At 44.0% G+C, this 25,332-nt stretch overlaps 1 protein-coding gene across 1 annotated transcript in view; it reads left to right on the plus strand.

The window, feature by feature from the left end:
- The first annotated feature begins 1,850 nt into the window (after positions 1-1,850).
- ANKRD55 (ankyrin repeat domain 55) overlaps positions 1,851-25,332 on the plus strand; it is a 38,065-nt gene continuing 14,583 nt past the window's right edge. The window contains exons 1-6 of the mRNA XM_083404618.1: positions 1,851-2,237; positions 10,052-10,174; positions 13,835-13,965; positions 14,943-15,052; positions 19,147-19,207; positions 21,845-21,973. Coding sequence (XP_083260744.1) covers positions 2,198-2,237; positions 10,052-10,174; positions 13,835-13,965; positions 14,943-15,052; positions 19,147-19,207; positions 21,845-21,973 — 594 coding nt within the window. The 5' untranslated portion in view covers positions 1,851-2,197. The remainder of the gene's footprint in view (positions 2,238-10,051; positions 10,175-13,834; positions 13,966-14,942; positions 15,053-19,146; positions 19,208-21,844; positions 21,974-25,332) is intronic.

Here is a 25,332-nt window from a genome sequence, read left to right on the forward strand (position 1 = left end):
TGGGGTGTTTACATGTCTTCATCCCACACTTCTCAATGAATCTCCCTACCACTGGTGGTGACTGGCCTTTGTTCTCCTTTCTTGTTCCCAGCACATGCCTCACCAAACGCCAAACCTCCTTCCTGTCACCTCACAACCCTCCCCGTCACCTTGGTATGAGCATCAGTGAGGTGTCCAACTGTCCCTATTTTCCAGGGACAGTCACAGATTTACAGAAGTTTCTGATTTAATCCTGGGATGTGACACTTTTCCTTAGGATGGCCCTATTTTCATTGGAGAAATGTTGGTGGGTAAGGAGTTATGTGACACCACCACCCCCAAGCCAAAAAGTTAAGCAACTATACAATATTTAGAAGACATCTGAAGGCAGCCCTGTATTTAGCATTTTATGTGTGTTGGAAGCCATCCAGGGTGGCTGGGGCAACCTAGTCAGATGGGCAGGATATAAACAACAACAACATTGAATAGTATATCCATATTTTCATTGGAGAAATGTTGGAGGGGAGCAGGCCTTTTCTGCAATGGCTCCCCACTTGTGGAACGCTCTTCCCAGCGAGGCTCGTCTGGTGATTGATTGAGTGTTTAATTTCTATACCGCTTAGTATATTAAAAAGATCTCTAAGCAGTATACAAAAAAACTGAAGCAGCAACAGATAACTTCAAAAAATATTACAATAATGCACAGTTACATATAGAAATGTTACATTAATGCATTTAAATATATAAATCAATATCAATTCCTTTTCCTTCTGATGCACTCTCCCTCTCAGCCTCCAGGTTCTCACCCAGGCTCCAAACAAACTCTTAGCTCACCCACAAAATCTCACAGTGAGAAGAGCTTCTGGAAACAGTGGACATCACTCTAGTCTCTCACTCTATGCTTTTTGTGTCTTTATGTTGTAAACTGCCCTGAGATCCTCAAATGAAAGGTGGCATTGAAATTAAAGGAAGCTATAATAGACAATACTGAGCATGGTGGGCCAGTGGCCAGACTCAATATAAGACAGGTGTCTATGTTTCTATGTGGGGCCCAGGACAGATGTAAATGCAGGCTTCAAGGCCAGGATGCTTGGAACCCAGCAGCTGCCCACAGCTAGCAGAAGAGGAGGGGAGCTAATTTTCACCCCTTTTCCCTTCCCACTGCAGCCCCCCCCCCGTTCTGAGTATTTGCCCAAATCTCTGGAACTGATAACAGGGGCCGGAAATGGACATTGCAAATTTAAGCAAGAAGTGGACATCAGCAAAAACTGCCTGCCCTCCTCTTGCTTTCATGGAGATGTCTCCTAGGACAAAAGTCCTACAATTGGATCCCACCCTCTGCATTTCATTCAACTTTCAGTTTGAACGCATGGCAAGCTATATTAGAAATCAACAGTCCTGAAATTCGTGTACAATGGTACCTCAGGTTACATATGCTTCAGTTTACATACGCTTCAGGTTACAGACTCCGCTAACCCAGAAATAGTGCTTCAGGTTAAGAACAGTTTCAGGTTAAGAACGGACCTCTGGAACGAATTAAGTACTTAACCCAAGGTACCACTGTATATTAAACAATGCATGTTTAATATAATATAAAGACTGCCATTCTAAATATACCTAATGGGGTTTTTCCAAGTTAATATGCATAAGATTGTGGGCTGATTAACCCAGGTTGCTAGGTGTTTAGAGTTGGGGGGGGGGTATTGTTAATGGGCAGCAGGGTATATACCCTTGCAATATTCAGAGAGAGTGTGTTGACTCTTTTTGCCCCAGTACATGCTGTTTCACCTGAGTAATGAGAACATCAGCTTGCAAACGGCACCGCAAGCTTTGCACATGCTCTGTCTGGCGCGATGGATTCTCATTCATCTGCGGAGACTTCAGTTTAAGCACGGCATTCTTGCAGCTGACGCTGCATTCTCAGCAGTGCCCTTCTCAGACACAGGATGAAAGATGGTTTATTTTCCCTGTGAAATGATGGTACCTTAGGTCATTTCCAATCAACATTTTGAATAGGGTCTTTTACAGATGGAAGATATTGTTCTTCGTACATGACTGGAGTGTGGTTGCCTTTCTGATAAGCTGCAGCCATACAGCAAATTTAATCCAGAAAGGAAGACTGGCGGCAGCAATCATTGAATGTGTTGTTTACTGGTGTAATATATGGGCTATTGCTGCGGCGATTGCAGAGGTGAGGGGGGAAATGCAATAGGCAACCATGGATTTTAGTACTTCATCAGTGTTTGATCAACAGAAAGGTAAGCTGTTTGTTGTTAATGCTATTATTCATTCATGCTCATATGCCTGTTGCTGTTGCATTCTCATTCACATCAGACAGAACGTTTCATGTTACATGTGGGAATTCTTAGACCATGTGAATTTCATGTCAAACTGTTCAATTCGACTATCTGCAGATGTTGGTTTTAAAAGGGGGGTCTATTTCAGTTTGTTTTAAAGGCAGCCATTTCAGTATGCTACAGTATGGAAATGGTTAACCAAAAGAGGTAAGTTCTATGGAGAAAACTGACTGTGTTTGACATTTTCCTCATATTCGACAGGAGATTTCTACTTTTGCAGCTAGTTTATCTGCTTTCTGGGTTTTGTAAAAACCAAACTAATTAGGCTTCTTGGTTTGAATAAAATATTATGAATTAAGTGCAAGCAATTGAAAATTCAGTGGCTGGAGATGCTCTCATCTTTCAATAAATCCTTAAATTGATGGCATGGATACTGACAAACTACAAATGTCCAATTGTATATTCCAATCCGATAAGCAAAGGTGCGTTTTATCCAGGAAAAGTTGCTACTGAAATAAAATCACTTGCTCTGTAGTGTGATGGAAGAATTTTATTTCTTGGATTTCAATTTAATTTACTCTATGAATTTTTTATTCTAAGTGCCCGATTCCAAAATTTCAATAACTTTTCATATGACTTTTGTATCCACCAAATGATCTGAAATTATGTCAGGCATTGATAATGCACCCAATTACAAGAACCAAAGAACCAGGTGTTGATGATCGTCCTCTGGTCCTGGGTCTGCACCTGCAAGTTGTACATGTTTGCTAAGAAAGCAGAATCGGGCCCACATTGAAAGGCATCTTGGCTCTATGACTTCATGAAAGGGCACAAGCATAATGAATGAATGCTATCTGCTCAGTTTCTTTGCCATGTCAAAACAGTTGTACTATTTTATGTATAGACCAGTTTTCCGTGCTGAAGTCTCTGCACTATCTATTAATTTTTTAAAAAGGATAGTCATTCTAATCCACTCTAGTCACTGAGATGGGCATGCAGAGCTCCTCTACCCACAAAAGCTTCTCCAGTTAATTTGACCAAGGGAGCAAAGCCATGAAAGATTTCCTTTGAGTATGTGGATCTGCCCACATCATGAATGTGAATGGAGACAGTGCATAAAAGCATAAGAACTGCTGTATCAGACCGAAGGTCTATGCAGTCTGGCATTCTCTCGTCTCCAGCAGCACCCAAGCACACACAGTCAGGAGAAGCAGAGAAGCAGAGAATGATGGAGAATCCTTTGGTTCCCAGCATCTTGGAAAAAGGAGTGTCCAATAGTCTAATTCTCTTGGAAAAAAGAAACATTTCCCAGCTAATGAGGCTAATAGCCACTGACGTACCTGACCTTCATCAATTTATCTCATCTGTCCCTAAAGCCATCAGATCACTAAAACTTTGCATCTTCATCACATGGGAAGGAAAGGGGGGAAGATAACTCTGGGTCCTGGAAAGTGCCTCTGAGGATGTGCAGAGGGCATGCTGTGCCTCACTGAGGCTTCTGCACATTTCAAATTTAGGGCAATGATAGAATTAGGTAAAGGTAAAGGGACCCCTGACCATCAGGTCCAGTCGTGACCGACTCTGGGGTTGCGGCGCTCATCTCGCTTTATTGGTCGAGGGAGCCGGCATACAGCTTCCGGCTCATGTGGCCAGCATGACTAAGCCGCTTCTGGCAAACCAGAGCAGCCCACGGAATGCCGTTTACCTTCCCGCCGGAGCGGTACCTATTTATCTACTTGCACTTTGACGTGCTTTCAAACTGCTAGGTTGGCAGGAGCAGGGACCGAGCAACGGGAGCTCACCCCATTGCGGGGATTCGAACCACTGACCTTCTGATCGGCAAGTCCTAGGCTCTGTGGTTTAACCCACAGCGCCACCCACATCCCTTTGAATTAGAATGAGCACCTCTCATTTTACGAATTAATCAATTTATTGCTTTTATCAATGCCCACACCTCTGCAAAGCTGCACGTGAGGACTAGCTTTTGCCTGTGTGTCTCCCCACTTTGCACTTGGCTTTTTCTGTATTCAGAGACAAGGCAGACAATAGGGAGCAACCAGTTGCACTTCCCACTGTCCTCCATTGACCTCATCCCACCACTGGCAGTCCCCACTGCCCCCGGTATTTGACAGCTTCTGCCAGGCTTCCCAGCATTTGGATATCACATGTTCATCATGCACCAGAAGATAATAGCATGCAGTTTGCCTGCTTTCCGTCCCCTTCCACAGAAGTATCCCAATCTTTCGGATGCTGTGGGAATGCTGAGAGGAAAAAGAGAAGGGTAGGGGGGAAATGCAAGCATTTTACCTTTGGATGTTCATGGACAGGCATAAATTAAAACCTGTGCCTGCAGCTGTGTGCGAGAGAGTCTGCCTTCGTGAAATCCAGAGCCCCAAATGTGCAGTTGTATGCATGGGGGGGGGGAGGCTGTTATTAGACATTATTATGAATGAATGGGAGTGACAGGGCCGGCTCCATATTGAAGGGATCCTCAGTGTGGTATCCTCTGGTAGGCCGTCTCCCTTCTCAGAGCTCCCCACCCCCTTGCTCATGAGGCTGGTGGCAGGAGGGGAGCAGAGGACAGCAGCTACAAAGCTGCTCTGGTGAGCACTGCGGTAGCTTGGAGCCACCATGTAAATGACCCTCCAGTGCCCCTGATGCAGTATCACTGCAGTGCATTGTGGGAAATCTAAATAGTGCTCCTCTCCCCTGAAAAGAGATGTCCATCAGCAGGGAGCCCTGCCAGGTCAGGTGCAAATTTTGTTTACTTATTTGTTTGTTTAGTTAGTTATTTATTGTGTTAATATCCTGCCTTTTTCTCCAAGTGGCTGCAGGTGGCAAACATGGTTCTCATACCCTCCAACTGGGACATGCAAAAAACTGGGTCCTGCAACTTCCGGGGGCGGGCTCCCATGCGAGTCACGTGACCCACATGTGATCATGACCTTATAAGATGTGCTTTTTCCAGGGCTTGGGGAGGGGCTGTGACACCAAAGGTTGATTGGATGGACCCAGAATGTGGTGAATGTGTCTTTACATGACACGGTGGGTTGCCTACTGCCCTTAAACAGGAGGTAATACATCCATCCTAGAATATGCCCACCTACCTGTCTGCATCTTGGGTAAGGTGGTGGACAGAGGGATGGGTAAGACACTGCAGGAGTTCCTGGAGAATATGAATTCTTTAGATCCATTTCAATCTGGGTTCAGTTTTGGGAGTGAACTAGCCTTGGTCACCCTGAGACATGACTTCTATCAAGAATGGGACAGGAGTGAGGAGATTTCACCCCTCCCATACCCAAGAATCTCCTCATCAGTCTGCTGATTCTGCAGAGAGGAGGAGGTGTGTTCTGATATCTACATATTCTGCTCCAGCACCAGAGTCAGTGTGAGAGTCGGTCAGTGAAAGAGTGAGTCGGTCAGTGAAAGAGAGAGTCGGTCAGTGAGAGAGTCATTGAGTGAGTCAGTCAGGGAGAGAAAAGACTGAGTGTTATCTCTGTGTAGATAAGGTCGCTGCAGAAAGCAGCTGTAACACTCAGTGCACTCCAGCATCTCCATTTGTATATAGTTTGTATAGTACAGTAGCTGTTAGTGAATAAAAGAAGATATTCTTCAGCGCTGTCGTTCGAGTGATGCTCTGCTGTACTCTGCTGTACAACGACTGTCTTCTTGTTGGAGTGATCTGCGGTGCTCACAGCTCTGAGTTGTGAGTCCACAGCACTTAGACCTGTTCCTGAGAGAAAGGTGGTCTTCTGGAAGTGCTACCCAGCTCGCCTAGCCCAGTCGGGGCTGAGGTGGATGAGTCCAGTTGGTGACACTGGCTCAAAGACGATGCTGACAAGGAGGAGTACAGCTCTGCTTCTGTTTCTCAGTCACTCAGCGGCTTTTGATACTACTGAGCATGGCATCCTTATGGACCAGCTCTGTCAGATGCGTACTGGGGGCACTGTTCAACAGTGGTTCCACTAAGGGTCATGTCCAGAGAGTAGCACTAGGAGATTGTGTTTCAGCTCCACGGTGTCTGTGCTGTAGTGTACCGCAGGGTGCAAATTTGTCCCTAATCTAATATCTCTGTGGTGTTGACCCTGTCCATCCATATGAAGCCACTGGGTGCGGTCATTCAGACTTCTGAGGCAAAATGTCATCAGCTAATGACACATAGCTCCACTTCCCCTTAAAATCTGAATCAGGAGAAAGAGGTTGTACATGATCTGGACCATTGTCTGGCTGTAGCAGAGGAAGGCCATAAACTAAACTTGAACCCTGGGGAGACAGAGGCACTGCGGGTTGGTAGTTTTCGTGTCTGAGACACTGGCGCATGATCCAGGTGGGACAGCACTCTGGACATAACAGCTATGGAGTTCGGATCTATCTTTGTCACTCAGATACCCTCAGTGTCTACAGTAGGAGTGCCTTTTGCCAGCTATAGCTGGTGCACCAACTATGGCTACTCCTGGACAGGAAGAATCTGGCCTTATAACAAGAGTGGGGAACCAGTTTTGGAAATTGTTTTAAATTGAATTAATTCAGTAATGATTTGTAATAATCTGGAAAATCAATAAAAAATAATTGGGGGACTGTGGCTAGCACTGCCCATGACAGCACATGGGCCTCTGGCTTCATTCTCTAGACATGTGCATGTTCAGTGTATCTGAAAAGGGATGCTTTGAAATTTGTAGCTCTGTGCATGCCACATAATCAGGATCCCCAGTCCATCAGGGGTCTCTTATCACACAGAACTCCTACAGGCACAAAGCTGCTCTAGAGTTGGGACCCCTTTGCAGATGTTGTGCTGAGCAGGCATATGGCAAGGGATGGCGCCAGCAGCATAGTCCCACTGCCCCCTTCTCCCCTTGCGCCTCCAACAGATGAAGATGGTCTGAAGAGGGCTTACACATATGCGATGGTCTTGTTGTTGTTGTTTAGTCGTTTAGTCATGTCCGACTCTTCGTGACCCCATGGACCAAAGCACGCCAGGCACTCCTGTCTTTCACTGCCTCCCGCAGCTTGCTCAGAATCATGTTTGTAGCTTCGGGAACACTATCCAACCATCTCATCCTCTGTCATCCCCTTCTCCTTGTGCCCTCCATCTTTCCCAACATCAGAGTCTTTTCCAGGGAGTCTTCTCTTCTCATGAGGTGGCCAAAGTATTGGAGCCTCAGCTTCAGGATCTGTCCTTCCAGTGAGCACTCAGGGCTGATTTCCTGAAGAATGGATAGGTTTGATCTTCTTGCAGTCCATGGGACTCTCAAGAGTCTCCTCCAGCACCATAATTCAAAAGCATCAATTCTTCGGCGATCAGCCTTCTTTATGGTCCAGCTCTCACTTCCATACATCACTACTGGGATAACCATAACTTTTACTGTATGGACCTTTATCCCGCGAATGTCTTATCCCACTCTAAATATCAGTGGCACAGAACATGTGATTTCTTGAGCACTGACCAAAGGCCACAGCACGTATAAATAGTTTCATCTGAGTCAAAGGACCATTAGTTGCTAGGCTACCTTTCTGCTTACCGGAAAGAAAAGCACCTCGTCTACTTGACAGTTACTGCTGTTGGCTGCAATCATGCAAATCGATGTGAGAGGAGGGAAGGGATTGGCATAAACCCATTGCAGGCTTCGATGCCTTTGAGACATCAGCAAGTGCTGAGCAGCAGCCTTATTGTGGATTCCTATTACGTAGAAATCACAGACTGACTAAACCACAGGCTGTTACACTTCCCTCCCGCTGTGCTTCCTCTTCTGCACAGGCCAGTGAAGCACTGCAAGATGAAAGTGCAGGCATATAGCATGGGGTAATATATTGTTACAGAAATTGGGTGCCACCCCCAGTCTTTGCCGAGTGATAGCAAGATTCCAGGGGGTTCTAAGTGTTCATCCAGGGCCTGTGCTGCTTTGGAGAATTGAAGATGAAGTGGAGACTGTGTTATACAGTACCATAACTGCATCAATGTACTGGCAAATCCCAAGAGTTTAACCCCCTCTAAATATGTATGTATGTACATATTTTAATCGTGTGTGTGTGTGTGTGTGTGTGTGTGTTGGCAGGAGCCCGTCTCGGATGGCTAACAACCAAAAAACAATCTTTTAAAAATGTGTAACTTCTTTAAAAATTATAGCACATCGAAAGCATATATAGCAATACTAGGTAAAGGTAAAGAGACCCCTGACTGTTAGGTCCAGTTGCGACCGACTCTGGGGTTGTGGCTCTCATCTCCCTTTATTGGCCAAGGGAGCCTGCGTACAGCTTCCGGTTCATGTGGCCAGCATGACTAAGCCACTTCTGGCAAAGCAGATGTCATGGTATTGCCAGAGAATGAAGGGAGGAGCAGAGACAGGCAGAGGAAGGGGAGCAGGAAGTGGCGATGGAGGAAAGAAGGGAAAGCCAGGAGGGGGGACAGCTCACAGATGTTGGACCAGAGCCTCAACACCGCACAGGAAGTTCTGGCACAGACAGTGAAACAATGCCTATTCTGTCTGCCAAAGAAAGGAGAGTGTTAAAGAGGAGGGGACAGAGGCATCATGTGAAACTTCCACGCCTTTTCTGTTGGAGAAGGGGCGGGCATAAGGCACTCCCAGAATCTGAGCGGGAGGATTCGGATGCATGATTGTAACGTGCTGCTTGTACATATGTAAAATAAAGACTGTATATATGTATCTCTGAGTGAGCAGAGACATTTCTTGCGAAGAGCATTCACAAGCCATCACACCAGAGCAGCGCATGGAAATGCCGTTTACCTTCCCGCTGGAGCGGTACCTATTTATCTACTTGCACTTTGATGGGCTTTCGAACTGCTAGGTTGGCAGGAGCTGGGACCGAGCAACAGGAGCTCACCCCATCGCAGGGTTTCGAACCACCGACCTTCTGACCACAGGGTTTAGACCACAGCACCATCCGCGTCCCTTTAGCAATACTAAACTAATACTAATACCAGCAGAACCAGCATTAAAAATATATTAAACTCTTAGATTCTAAAAGTTTTGGGGAGAAAAACACCTCCACCTTTTTCCCCCAAGCCAGGTAGAGCACACAGGGCCTCTGCTCCAGGCATGGGGACCCTGCGCCCTTCCAGATGTTGTTGAATCACGACTCCCACCCAACAGTCCCAGCCTGCATGGCCAATGGCCAGGGATGATAGGAATTGTAGTTCAGCAACATCTGGAGGGCCAAATGTTCCCCACACCTGTTCTGCACCAAAGATGTCACAACAGAAAAGGCCTTGCCTAACTGCATTTATTATTATTATTATTTGTTACATTTATACCCCACTCTTCTCACCAAGGTGCCCATGGTGGCAAACACTTCTATGATAGAAAAATAGTTAAAAATAAAATACAGCTATATTTTAAAACAGTTTAAAATATCTAAAAGCAATTAATCACAATGAAATAATTATTTTTTTAAAACTAATTTTAAAAAGCATGTGTCTGAATAGGCCTGCTGAAATAGAAAAGTTTTGAGTTTCTTTTTGTTTAAAAAGTGACTTATAAGTGCAAATCATAATCTTAACAATCTAGATCATGATCTGCAGCTTCCGTCATCACCAAAGTACATTGAAGACGTTTGGATTGGAACAGCAAAATGCCTGCCTCTTCTTTTATGTTAGGATTTGCTCCTGAATTGCGAAATGGTGTTTTTTTCCTTCTTCTATATGACTGTCTTTAATGTGAGGCCTGTATTTAACCTTGTCATCGATCTTCTTGCAACCCCACCACCACCAAAGACAAAAACAAAATATTTTGTTTTCCCTTCTGCTTTTATTCCCACAGGCGATTCGGCAGAAGAATTCGACTTGACTCTGGTATATCAAGCAGCAGCTAATGGGGATATCAACACTTTGACGGCTGTCATTCGTGAAGATCCCTCAATACTAGAATGCTGCGACAGTGATGGTAAAGCGATTCTTTCTCTGGTTTTCAGTTGCTAAAAGCTGTAACTAATTGCTATGGTTCTGCTGTTTTTAGCATCACTTTCGACATCACAGTATCACGGCTAGAGACTTCCTTCTTTACAAGTGAAATAAAAGGGGTAGTGATTACAGTAGTTCTTTTAAGAAACATTCTTCCTCCTCTCTGTTCACAATAATATATGGCACAATCATATATTATAGCTGCACAACTCCCAGAAAGTGAATTCTTCTCCAGTGTACCTAATAACAAGCTGAAGGGGCTGAAACTCAGCTAGACAGCACTGCTCTGTATGCGGAAAGTCTAGAGGTCAAATATTTATTTTTGACATTTATATACAGTCATACCTCATGTTGCATTCCACTTGCATTCCACCAGCTTACGAATGCAGCAAACCGGGAAGTGTTTACTTCCGGGTTCTGGCCCGTGCATGTGCAGAAGAGGCGCTCTAGTTGTGGAATCCCCACTACAGGGTGAGCTCCCGTTGCTCAGTCCCAGCTCCTGCCAACCTAGCAGTTCGAAAGCACGAAGTGCAAGTAGATAAATAAGTACCACTGTGGCGGGAAGGTGTTTCCGTGCGCTGCTCTGGTTTCGCCAGAAGCGACTTAGTCATGCTGGCCACATGACCCAGAAAAACTGTCTGCAGACAAACGTCGGCTCCCTCGGCTAGTAAAGCGAGATGAGCACCACAACCCCAGAGTCGTCCGCGACTGGACTTAACTGTCAGGGGTCCTTTACATTTTATACCAAGCTTGTCTTCCAGCAATCTCAAGGTGGTACGTGGTTCTCTTCCCCTCCATTTCATCCTGACAACAACCCTGTGAGGTAGGTTAGGCCCAATGAACTTCATGGCTGAGTGGGGATATGAACCCTGCTCTCCCAGGTCCTTCTAGTCCTACACTCTAACCATCACACCACACTGGCTCTCTATTTCCACAATCCCCAGCATCTCCAGGTAGGCCTTGAAAAACCTCTTGCCTGAAACCCTGGAAAGCCACTGCTAGCCAGAGCAGACAACACTGACCTAGATGGACCAATTTCAATTCAGGGTGAAGTAGCTTCATATGTCTATAACTGCAATCCTAAATGTTCACAAACAGTAACGCAGACTTAACTGTGAAAAGTTGAGAACTATATACTATTTGAGAACCAAAAGAGTACAGTAGAGGGGAAATGTGTGGGAGCAGCTCTGGGTTTGTTTGTTTTCAGTGTATAAACAAGAATGTCATCTGTAAGAGTTTCGGGACAACTGTTCTGGTTAATGAATGAGGTAACAACAGGACTGCTTTACTATTATTGCTTGTGACAGTTATACATACGAGAAGTCAGAGGACCAGCAGGGATGGGGGAATAAAGAAAAGGCTGGTGAATAGTTTCCTTTGCTTTGATGGCAAACCTCACCCTAGCAGTTTAAGCAGCATTGCTTCTTTGCAAGATTGTTTGCCTTGCTGGATAAGAAATAAAGGTTGCCTTTCAGCTGGCTGCACATCTTTTGTTTTAAAGCCTGCTGTGTTCTGTCAGTTGAGCTTACGAAATCTGAAACACCACCGAGTTCAATGACACCTACGCCCAGGTGAATTTTAGCAGTATCAGTCATTCCTTCTTGTATCAAAAAACCCCCCATGCATGTGGGGATGTTTCCAGCTTAGCTAGAATTAGCTACCTGAATTACTAGTTTTCCATATGCGAGGAACTTTTGACATGCTTCGAACAACAGTCATTTGAGTTCCTGAAGTAGCACAGTCTAAGGAAATCTGCAGCCAGGAAGGCTGAACTGCATGGTTTTTCTGAACATTTGAATTAGCTGCTGGTGGGTAAAGACATACCCATCAGCTGCCCTGAATATCCAGCACTGCGGCACAACTCTGCTGACCATTGCCAGAGTGCCGAATTGGAAGGTGCATCTCTCCTGAGGTCCCAGTTTGGAGGGCAACAATATTGGAGGGTATGTAAAAGAGCTATCTGTACATTTCTGTGCCACTCTACGTAGCTTGGTGTTCACGACAGAAGTGTGGAAGAGGGAAGCGAAAAAAGAAAGTAAGAGGCCGGTGAGTAGTTCCCCAATTAACTACTTGGATCTAGTTAATTAAAAAAAAAGCTGCACCTAAAAATGAAAGTCATTAGGCTGGTCTTTCAGTCATGAAACATTGCTCCATCCACGATGGTTGCTGCTCCTCGTTCCACTGTTTTGCTTTTTATTTGCCTCATTCGGTTCCTGTGTAGCTTTTGCACTGAGGACAAACATTTACCAACATGCAAAATGATCAGTGCATTAATAAACAAGGGATAAGAGACAAAATGGTGGGCAAACGACAGGCTTAGGAGGTAAACAGTGATGTGGAGTAGTAGATATATGTGTTGCAGGAATGACTATTATGTCAGGCTTCTACAACATGAGAGGAATTCTGGATTGCAGGAAGCCACAGTTTGTGGGTCTAACATCCTGTTCCCCACCCCCATCTCTCTGCCTCACTCTCAAGCCAATAGTACCGATTCCTTTGCCTAGGGGTGGGAGAGAAATTTGATTCAGTTTAAAGGTAAATTTGCCACATTTTCACTTTCCAAACAATACAGTACGTGAAATGAAATACAGGCATCTTCCAAAATGTGTATATTCCTGAATTTTGCAGTGAAGTTTTCCAGCCAAAATTGTACAAAAAATTATATACTAAAGGGCACATTTTAAAATGCATATATTTGTGAAAATAAATGCATTCTGTGGGCTTCTTTGGGAGGATAGGTGGGATAAAAAAAAGCAAATGATCGTTATAATTATAGGGGAAATTACTTTGCAAAAAGGCTTATGCATTTTAGTTAGGACTTAAAATAAGGAAACAAATTGTCTGCAACCCTAAGTGAAGCAGTTTGGAGCCCAATCTCCCCCAGTTTATTCTGCCCAGTGGGGGCAACTAGTGGGTAAGGTAAGGCATGAAGTTACCCTGAAAGCTCTTGCTAATGTTTAAAATAAAAAATCTTGAAAGGGCAGTGGGTGTAATTTACTTTGGTATCTGCCTCAGGTTGCTTCCCTTCCCCTTTCTCCCCCCCCCCCCCCAAGCTAGCCAGGTGCAGAATGAATACACACAAACACATATCAACTAACACAGTCATATAATATAGCTAACTTAGGTGGAGTTTAAAATTGGACTCTCCTGAGAGGTAACACTACTTCCAGGAGTGCAAGCACTTTTTAAAGCAAAATGAAGCACTTGATATACTCTACATGTGTTTTTGTACTAAAGGTAAAGGTAAGGGACCCCTGACCATTAGGTCCAGTCATGACTGACTCTGGGGTCTGGGGTTGTGGTACTCATCTCGCTTTATTGGCCGAGGGAGCCGGCGTACAGCTTCTGGGTCATGTGGCCAGCATGACGAAGCCGCTTCTGGCAAACCAGAGCAGCACATGGAAACACCATTTAACTTCCTGCCGGATTGGTATCTATTTATCTACTTGCGCTTTGACGTGCTTTCGAACTGCTAGGTTGCCAGGAGCAGGGACCGAGCAACGGGAGCTCACCCTGTCGCGGGGATTCAAACCGCCAACCTTCTGATCAGCAAGTCCTAGGCTCTGTGGTTTAACCCACAGCGCCACCTGCATCTCTGTTTTTGTACTGTGCCTTAAATGAAATACATTTTTTCCTTTCCAAGGTTGTACTCCCTTGATGCACGCTGTCTCAGGACGCCAGCTTGATACAGTGAAATTACTGCTGAAGATGGGAGCCAATATCAACACCCAAGATGCATGTGGGCGCACAAGTTTATCTCTGGCAACCTACCTGGTATGGAGCTTTCCTTCCCCTGTACATAGTTTTTAGGAAAAGTCAACAACAAAAAAGCAGCATTCTGGAACTATTATAGCATATGATTAATACTGGCAAAATACGACATTGTCAAAGGGACTGCTGACAGTTTATATAATAATTTAATAATAATAATTTATTATTTATACCCCGCCCACCTGGCTGGGCTTCCCCAGCCACTCTGGGCAGCTTACAACAACATATTAAAATACCGTAATACATCAAACGTTAAAAGCTTCCCTAAACAGGGCTGCCTTCAGATGTCTTCTAAAAGTCTGGTAGTTGTTGTTCTCTTTGACATCTGGTATCAAATGAGATATCATTAAAAATGCATTTGTTAAACTTGCAACAGCTCCACTAGGGTGTTTTTTTAAGCACACACATCACCATCTTCTGAAGTAAACATTTCCTTTGTCCAGCGTTATGTCAAATATCTCTTCATCAGAAAAATTGTCATTCGGTAACCATATGCTGCGGAACTAGAAATTGCAAAACAGATAGATCCTATAGATCCTTCCTCCTGGTTGCTATAAATTATTTTATTGCACTGGAAATCATTTTTTTGCATTGTGTTCATGGACCCCCACCAATGGCCCCCCTAGTTCTATGGACCACAGGTTAATAACCCTGCTTCAGCAGATGTAATGCCATGAAACATCAAGGAAGGTAGACCTACAAACCAGCACAACCTCTGAGGTCTTAAGAGTGCCAGATGCCAGTTAACTCAGCATTTAGGTCTCAAACCTAGAGATATAGATTGCAGTGCTATGTCTACATCTTACCTAGGAGTAAGACATGCTGGAATCAATGGGACTTGTTTCTGAGTAGTCGTGTACAGATTGCACTGTTACCTTTTTAAAAAAAAATATTGTTGAAACAAATTCATATCCAGTACACATATTTTTTCAAAAAACTTTCCAGTTTGCACAGCCTCTTTCCTTTTGATTCACTTTCAGGGGTGGCTGGAAGGTTGCGTCAGCCTGCTGAGAAACGGTGCCAAACAGAACATCCCAGATAAAAATGGAAGATTACCACTGCATGCTGCCACCGCTGATCCCAATGTCAGGTATGCTCTTTGAGCTACAGATAATGAATCTTTTAATAGATCTATAATCTGTAGCTTTTTCATTATTGCTCATAGTGGTTATAACATGTTCCCTCTTGGGTAATAAAAGAGGTTGATAAGACTCATTAGAATTTCAGCCTTTTTGTATTATTAATCATACTTCTCTACCTGCCTGGGCGTCCTGTACTAATAATTAACTGCACATAAAGGGTTGCTGATGAAGCTTTTCACAGCTGTGGTGTTGCTTGCTGTACTTGAACCCTGGGGTGGTATTTCATGCAAGTTTTATTCAGAGTAGACCTATTGAAATCAATGGACCATCAATGATGGTCATGCCCATCAATTTCTGTAGGTTTACTCTGGCTAAAACTTACATTAAATACCATCCCAGGGCTGATTCTTTATCAGCCATCAAAGTACAGAAGAAGTGTATGGTGCTGCTACTGAAGTTGTGACCAAGAGATGTACATATATAGCCACTATTTCTATGAAGGATATCCCAGTGGGCTTCACATATACTGTAGTTTCTGCAACAAGTGCAATTGTGGCAACTGCAGAAACCAATGAGTGTTCATGAGTACAGCCTCCATATGGAAAAAACTAGTTCATGCAAATACTCTTCCTATTTAGAAATGTCTCTTTGCTGGGTGAACAATGACCAGGCATTAACATAATCCACACAAGAAACAATAAAATGGGATTTAAGCCTCGTGTTAGTTTCTTCAGGATTGTGCCATGGTAAGTAAACAGCCACGATTCCAGACAACCACATCCAGCACTGTGCAAAAGGCTGTTAGTACAATTCTGTAGCTAAGATTTGCCTTGAGAATACTTTTCCTCAGTTGTGGAGAACCACTGCATGGAACTTTTAACAATACCAACAAGAAATCACTTGATACTCATGTTATCAAGAAAAATCAACGAATTATTGTGGTTCTTATGGGCTCTGATCCTGTGCACAATTTTGTGCAGGCAAATCCCATTGGTTTCTGTGACGCAGATGCATGCAAAACCAAAGACAGTGTCATTCTTATTTAATTTAATATCGATTTCCTTGAAGCAGGCAAGAAGCAACGGGAGCACTTGCTTCATTCTGTGCAAATCACAGCTTGATGTGGACGCATATATGCAACAACACCTAATCCATTTTAAGGAAACAAACAGGATATTACCAGCATGTGTGCTACCTCTGATGAAAATATTGAACATTGTGCTTCCATGAGTGTATCACACACCCATTATGCTTCACAAACCTCTTCCATCCACTTCTCTCAAGCAATCTCAATTTTCAGTTGCTTTCCTAATTTTCTGGCATCCTTGTTCTTCTTTATACACATCATTTGAACAGTACTCTTGGAAGGTTTCAAGGCAACCAAGAGGGCATTATCATTAAATAAAACATCCACAGAATAGGGGCCAGCACTGATATTTGGAAAGGGAGTGGTAATTTAGTTTAGCAGCAACACAGAGAGATCCCTGCAAAATAAATTTCTACAGTCCCCATGGTAACGGGCAGACCTTTGGTCGGAGCAGAAGTGTGCCAGCTGTTCAGCTCCTTTTCATCTGTCTTATTAGCCCAAATCAGCAAAATTAGATCTTCTGAATATGATCACTCCATTACCAGAAAGCACTGCTGAAATGCCACAGATCTTCACCATGGCCATTTGTTTTTCTCTTCATCTTTGCTCAACATGGCAAGGAACACAAACAGCAATGTCCATGTAAGAAATCAATGTGTATCCAGAATAAAATATAATATAATAATATTAATAACTTTTTTATTAAACAAACAGCTAAATTCAGCACTAAGACATCTCAAATTGTGCAGCAAAAGGGTGTGTTCTGATACTTGTATAAATTCAACAAATTAAGTCATGTTACATCATGTTACCCACATTTGGTGGGGGTGCAGGGAGCAGCCCAGGAAAAGGGAAGAAAAATAAACTTTGTTGCATGAGCATGAACTCTGTTCCATGGATGGAAAGAAAGTTAGGATCCAAGCCACCTTTTCTATCTTTCTCCTAACACAATTGGTGTTTTTGAGTGATTGACATGACCATTTGAAAATCCCAATTCATTTTCCATTCATGGAAAGATAGTTACACACATGGGTGGATCTGTTTCATAAGAATAGTTCTCATTTCATGGACAAACTCCCTTCTGCTCATGGAACAACAGTGTTGGAGCCCTCTCTGTGGTTTACATAAGCCCTACAAACCAGGATCACAAACCATCTTCAAAATGTGGTTTGCAAACTTGGTTTGGTGGGCAAGTGCAAATTTGTCAGTTCAGCTGTAGTACGGTCAAGGTATGGTTTGTCTAAATAACTATTTGAACTGGAACATGCAAGAAGGAAGCATGTGAAACAGGGCTTGTTGTTCCCATGGTGCTAAACCTTAGTTTGATGTTATGGTAAATGCAAAATTCACATTGCAATAAATTAATGCCTCTCTTGCCATATCTCTTACCACCAAAAGGTAACTCAAAAAAACCAAACATCCTGGAATATATTGCTGAATTGGGGCAAGTCTATAGTTATATACTGTAGATTTTTCCTAATGGTGGCATTCATATCCACGAAGATCTATTTTCCATCGTACAGAGGTACCTCGGGTTAGGTACTTAATTCGTTCTGGAGGTCCGTTCTTAACCTGAAACTGTTCTTAACCTGAAGCACCACTTTAGCTAATGGGGCCTCCCACTGCCACTGTGCTGCCAGAGCACAATTTCTGTTCTCATCCTGAAGCAAAGTTCTTAACCCGAGGTACTATTTCTGGGTTAGCGGAGTCTGTAACCTGAAGCATATGTAACCTGAAGCGTATGTAACCTGAAGCGTATGTAACCCAAGGTACCACTGTACTGTAGGTTTGTTTCAGTTTTAAAAAAATAAATTTTTATGTTATGGTTTATTATTGTTTATATTTTGAATTTGATATATAGGGGGGCACCAAAATCTTTCAAGTGTTTAGGGCCTCTCAAGGTCTTAATCCGGCCCTGAAGATAGTCAGATAATTTAACTTGAGAACAAGAGGCACACTAGTGCACACAACCTGAGCATTCCCTGCTTTGACATGCCTATCCTAGAGTAAGAAAACAAATCCTGGAGCAGCTACCTTAACCTGATGTGTCAGCCAGCACTCATGCTTTGTTTCACCCAAATATACCATGAACAAGAAACCAATGATGACCCCTGGCTTCTTCTTTGTTTGGAGAAAAACCTTAAGCCCTGGTTTGCACATAATGCTAAGCCAGTTGCTTTCTCCCCTTTAGCAAGGGACTATAGAGGGAGGAGTGCTCGACTTGCGACGGGACAGCGAAAAGTGAGGCCACGTGGCTGGCGCAGCAGCAAGTTAAGCTGCCGTCCACGCCCCCTCAAGCCACCTGGTTGGACGCTTGCCCGTGGGCGTGGTGCGCCAGCCAGGTGAGTGGGTGGCAGGGGGCTAATGCCCCCTGCTTGAGGCAGAGGTCGGCTCCCGCCCACAACCCCTCCCCTCTTTGCAGGAGGAGAGTCTTTATCATTGGTGGTGTGATAATTTTTTATTTATTTTATATTCTTTATTGAAAAATAAAAAGAATAAAATACAAGTGCAGAGTAAGACACAAAAAAGAAAAAGAAACAAGGTCTGGTTAACTACAATAACAAGTTGTCCACCCCCACCCCCCCTTCTTGTAATGTACACAATATCTTTTTTTCTGTTTCGTTTTCTACATGGGTATTATTTCTTATTTTTTAACACAGTGTGATAATGTGACACTGGATCCATATTTGGGGAAGTATGTGAACAAGGCCATTGACTCTAAGGTTCCAGCTTTTAGGCTTATACAGTACTGTTAAAAACATTGTTTAATTAAAGCTTCAGTAAGTTTATTGTGCTAGTCAAAGGCCGTGACAAAAGCATAGAAACTCAAACAATTATTAAAGTTAAGTACATTTAGGTTCCATTGACTTCATGAAGTGAAAGCTAGGCACATGTTTAATTGTTATGTCACTATGACATAAATGTGCTTCGTCCTTACTGAAATGGGACCATGACTTTCTCTGAATTTTGTTTCGCCTTTTATTTTGACGTGGAATGTCACTTTGTCCTCCTCAGGCTTTTATCTGTGCTGCTACAGCAATCCGATCTCAGCGAAATCAACCACCAGGACAATGAGGTAAACAAACTAGTATCCCCTAAATTGTTGTGTGGTGTATAAAGATTGTTACTGACGGGTGAAGGAGTGTTTCATGCTTAACTCTAGCCCAATGGTTGCCATTAATCTGATTTGAACTGATTTTATAATGAAATGATTTTAGAATGTTGTATCATTTTACTATTGTTAGCCACTCTGAGCCTGGCTTCGGCTGGGGAAGTCAGGATATAAATAAAATATTATTTATTATTATTATTATTATTATTATTATTATTATTATTATTATTATTATTATTATTAATAATAATAATCTGAGGGTTGGTTCACACAGACATTTAGCATCCACTTGGCCACTGCTATTTTTCTAGAGAAAGAGGTGCTGGAAGTCACCATGAATGCTTCCTTTGTTCTCTTATAATGGCAACGGCGCCCAACTGAGAGGTGCCGGAACTGAGTTCCAGTGAGTTCCGGATTAAAAAAAGCCCTGCACTTGGCCATTGCTGTTTTCTCTCCAGACTACACCATGCTTGGTGAAACAAGCCAACTGAACTGTTTTCAATGACTGTAAACTAGGATTGAACACACGGAAATACAGTGGTACCCCGCAAGACGAATGCCTCACAAGACGGAAAACCCGCTAGACGAAAGGGTTTTCAGTTTTTCGATGCGCTTCGCAGGACGAATTTCCCTATGGGCTTGCTTCGCAAGACGAAAATGTCTTGTGAGTCTTGAGATTTTTTTTCCACTCCCCACCCCCTTTTTCTAAGCCGCTAAACCGCAAATAGGCTTTTAGCAGCAAATCCGCTAATCCCTTAAGCCTTTAATAGCCGCTAATAGCCGCTAATAGCCGCTAAACCGCTAATAGCGCTGATCCGCTAAGACGCTAATAGGGTTGCTTCGCAAGACGAAAAAACCGCTAGACAAAGAGACTCGCGGAACAAATTAATTTCGTCTTGCGAGGCACCACTGTACTGTTATAGTTTGTGGGGGTCAGTCTGGATGTTATCAGTAGGTCTCTTCCAAACATGTGCTCCTGTATTTGTGAGGTTATAAGCTATATGAGGAAACCTGCTGAACTGCTCAGACCAGTTTCTTTGTAAAATAATGGCCTTAGCTGGCAAGTTAAGTACTTCCATTTACATGTCCAAAAAGATTGATTGCCCTGTGGCCATAGAGACAAATGAGTGGGCCTTTTCTCAGCTCACCTGGCTGGCTGCCGTGTCATCCTAAGAGGGATAACAATAGGTGAAGGGGAGCTGTGTTTATGTGAGTTTTGGCTTATGCTGGAAGCTAGAGACACAGAGACTTGTCTTGCTCTGTGCTCAGGGAACCCAATGGGGAAGCAAGACCGGTGCAGTGTTAATGCTGCGATCCCTTCCATCCTATGTTCAGGTTGTATGCAGTATGTGTACAAATGAAGCCATCCTAGGCTCGATCTAGACACATCAAAGAAGTGTTTCAGGAAAACACACTGTAAACTTTGTATGAGAAATCGCGTTGGCAAAAATGGAACTCCACAGTGCCATCTGGTGTCACAGTGTTATAATGCATGTACCACGCATATAAAACACTCTTTATTTACCAATCTAGCTGAGTTCTTAGTCCCCATTCCAAGGAAACTGCACCCTGGGTAAGCACTGACACTCTGGAGTCTCTCATTGATTGGCAGGCACACATCATTACAGTTGCCTCTATATTCAGAGATCTGTGCCATTGCTTATGTAGCCATAATGGCGCCATGCACAATAGGGAGGTATTAGCAGAATCAGGAAAACACCCAGATTTGCGGACATTAAAAAAAGGGGGGTTAAAAAAGCCCAATGAGGACTAAGCATGGCCAAGGAGTGCTGGGTTGAGGCACAAGGCCCAGTGAGATAACCTGTCTATCATTCATCCTGATTTGCTCACACAAATCTTACACAGTGGTTAGACTCTGCTTGGCTTTATTGAGCTTTAATTCTAGTTTGTTTATGGGGTGATTATTGCACAATGAGCATTCATCCTGTTATGGTGACTGGGTGTTTGCACATCTTCCCATTAATCATCCATTCATAGAATCATGGAGCTGTGGACTTGGAAGGGACCCCAAGAGTCATCTAATCAAATCCCCTGAAATGCAGGAATCTCACACTTTTCAGTGCATAGCTCTGTTACGTTCCTATCCCCCCCCCCAAAAGGCCAGGGTGATTTTTTAAAAGTGGGTTTGTTGCACTAGGTCAGGGTTGGGGAACCTTTTTTTCCTGAGGGCTACTGGGCAGCCATCTCAAGACCACATGCCGGACCAGCGACAGGGGCAAAAGTGGGTGCAGCAATTAATGTAAATGTTACTTTTGTCCAATGGGCTAGTTTCACCACACATTCAAACGCCCCTCTAACCTCCATCCGGGACAGGAATAGGCATCCCCAGAGTTCAAAGACACATTCCAGGCAGGCAAAGGCCTTTGGGGTGTGAATCAGGGGTGTGAATACCACCACACTACCCCCTGTAAGTCAGTGCAAAGTCTCCACAGAGGTAGTGTTAGGTCCAGGCAGGATGGCGGTTGCTTTTGGCTCCCTCATAGACATAGGCAGATCTGTTGTTTCATAACCTTATTATCCCTACTTCTAGGGCTGTCATGCATTGCCCCAAGCTTTGATGTCCTCGGTTGTGATTTTCAGGGGATGACGTCTCTTCACTGGTCTGCGTTCCACAATCGACCCCAGCACACGCAAATTTTGCTGCATAAAGGAGCTGATCCGGTGTTGGTGGACAAAGATTTTAAAACAGCTCTTCACTGGGCAGTCCAGGTATAGTACGGCTGTCAAAAGCAAATGTGTCTCTTCATTTGATCCTGTTGTGTTCCATAATGTGAAACCACTGAACGTAAAAACAACAACAACAACAAATGAGTACAGTGGTACCTCAGGTTACATACGCTTCAGGTTACAGACTCCACTAACCCAGAAATAGTACCTCAGGTTAAGAAATTTGCTTCAGGATGAGAACAGAAATTGTGCTCCGGCGGTGCTGCGGCAGCAGGAGGCCCCATTAGCTAAAGTGGTGCTTCAAGTTAAGAACAGTTTCAGGTTAAGAATGGACTTCCAGAACAAATTAAGTACTTAACCTGAGGTACCACTGTAATCTGTAAAATGAGCATAGGAAGAATATATTTCTCAGGATCCCAAATCGGCCTGGGGATCTATAGAACCTTTTTCATAAGAGTTCATCCAGTTCTGTTTCTCAGACACACCATTTGTAGCTAGGGAAGCAGAGGAAAGAATGCGACCAGGATTTGGCCATAAGGACAGATTTTATTTTTTTTTAATGAATTATTTCGCCTCTTATAAAAAGGCATAGAATTATGTCACTGTTTGTTTTGAATATGTCAGCGTGAGTTACGTTCATACACCCACGGCTGCCTTCAACATTCAAAGAAATGATTCACCTTTGCACAAACCGGCTCACCGCAAAGGCTGCTTAATGACAAGAAATGTAAAAGCACTGGCTTGTGGTTGAAAGAGGGGTGGAAATGGAATGTACCACTGGCTTAAAAGACACCTGCTGAGATCCAAAAATATACATTTGCGCAAAGGCTTCAGCCAGGTCCCACACCGGCACATAGTGTATTTGGACAAATGCCCAGCATGAACAGAAAAGTGCCAAGCCAGGCAGCTACAGCTGCCATCAACACCAGTATCCACAATGCCTCTGGGGTCTGCCTCCAATTTAGTGTCCCTCTCTGGTGGTCCATTGAGGCCCAAAGGCGATCTGAAGATGGAAGCTACAGGTGCCTGACCCAGGGCTTCTCGTCACAGCACAGGACTGAGGGAGGACTGGATGGCAGGAGGTGAAGCTGCTGCTTTCAGGGGCTCTCATCCCCATTGCTACCCACCCCCCGCTGCCACCAGCTCCACCTGTCCCTGTTGCATCTGCTATCTGGTAAGCTCATATGGGAAGTACCTAAAAGGGTGGTGTTTTGGGGGGGGTCTAGGGGCCCCCTGGGATGTGCTGTGGTTAAACCACAGAGGCTAGGACTTGCTGATCAGAAGGTTGGCGGTTCGAATCCCCGTGTCGGGGTGAGCTCCCGTTGCTCGGTCCCTGCTCCTGCCAACCTAGCAGTTTGAAAGCACATCAAAGTCCAAGTAGATAAATAGGTACTGCTCCGGCAGGAAGGTAAATGGCGTTTCCGTGCGCTGCTCTGGTTCGCCAGAAGGGGCTTAGTCATGCTGGCCACATGACCTGGAAGTTGTACGCCGGCTCCCTCGGCCAATAAAGAGAGATGAGCGCCGCAACCCCAGAGTCGGCCACGACTGGACCTAACAGTCAGGGGTCCCTTTACCTTTACCTAGGGGCCCCCTACCCCTTCACACCTGGCTCAGGAAGTTTTTAACTTGCTTTTTCCTTCTTTGAACAACAGGCCCTTAAGTCTTAAAGTGAATCCCTTTTCTGAATCTGTTTTAAAAGTGTTTTGCTATGCTTGACAGGGCACTGTTTTTCCAGTCCCCTTTGGGAGCACAAAACTAGTTCATTGGATCCTGGCCATCATTTCCTATCTACCCATTGGGAGCATTTTTTTTTTTAAATGATGCTGCCAGGGGACATAAGCAGAGCTGGGTGAAATACATATGGTTGAGCAATCTAAAACTGTATTTCAAATGGGCATTAAAAATATTTATTTGTGGTGCAGTAATACTCAGAATGGACTCTAGGTTTAGATTCCTCTTGATAAAAAAGAGCTAAAGTGTCTTTGTAATGTTTGCTCTATTTACAAATACTCAAGCAGAGCTTACGTGGAGACAAACAAATAGCAGATCTGCAGAGAAACATGGAGACTCCAATGAGCTTCACCTTCAGCTGACTCATAGCTCTCTCTGTCCCTTTCTTTGTAGTATCACATTCAAAACTCAAATCTGCTCTTTTGCAGTCTCTCTGGCCCTACCCTTGCGCTGTAAATGTGTCATGTTCTCCAAGCTGTGGTGGCGTCTCATTCAAAACCGTAAAGAGATCTCCAGCTATCAGGAGAACTTAATCATTGGCTCCCAGTGATAACATATAAACTGACCGTTTTCCACTATTCAGAAGCAACCCACCCGACAGAAGCACTTCTAACACCAGTTTTGCAAAGATTTGACTAAGAGAAGTAAAACAGATTTAAAAGGCACTAGTTATAGGGAGGGATGCATTTATCAAATCTATTGTAATAGATTGAATATTCTCACCCTGATTCCTCAGGTTTGAAGAACCACTTTTCCCAACATCTCTCATTCTCCCTTGATTCACCCCCTAATCAATCTTCTGGTTTGTCATCCTGGGATGTTGTTGGCTCCTGGGCTGCCCCTTGCCTTCCAAGTTCATTTCTGGGCACAATTCAAAGTGCTCCCACTAATGATTAAAGCCCTAAACAACTTAGGCCCCGAAATATCTGAGTGACCAACCCCACAGACACCCCCCCCAGGGTGTTAAGATCAGCAGAGAGAGCCCTCTTGGTAGCTTGACTGCCCTCAGAAGTTCAGTGGGGTGCTGCCTCTGGAAAGGGCCTTCCCTGGGGCAACCCCTAAGTGTGGAATTCCCTCCTCGCAGAGGTGTGGCTGCCACATTCACTATACAGCTTCTAGCAAATGCTGAAAACATGCCTCTTTACCATGGCTTCTGACACCTGATATGTCTGTTTTGAGGACCCACCCTATTCCTGTGACTGTAATTTGTTTTAAAGGTTTTTAATACTGAATTTTAAATTGTTGTAAACTGCCCCAGAACCTACTAGTGAAGGGCAGGTAGTAAATTTAATAATAATAAAGCAACAAGGCTGGACTCATAGCAACCACTTTGATGAAGAAAGGGCAGCTGTGGTACTTTCTGCATTAAAGACTACTGTATTATTTCCACATCTCACAGTTGTTTGTTTGTTTGTTTGTTTCTCCCCCTCCCCGCTTCCTCCCAAAGGAGCTCAGGGCAGGAAACAGACAAGTAATAAAACCTATCCTGCTGCCAACGGGAATTTTTTCCTACCGTTAACAACAAATTGCCTTCTAAAGCACAAGTTACCATTCAGCGGGGGGGGGGGGGACCCCTGAAAATGCTCTATTCATGAGTCTCAAACTCTGATTGACACTATAAAAAGGTAAAGGGATCCCTGACCATTAGGTCCGGTCACGGACGACTCTGG

This window comes from Podarcis tiliguerta (assembly GCF_965153285.1).
Source record: "Podarcis tiliguerta genome assembly, chromosome: 11".
Lineage (NCBI taxonomy): Eukaryota > Metazoa > Chordata > Lepidosauria > Squamata > Lacertidae > Podarcis > Podarcis tiliguerta.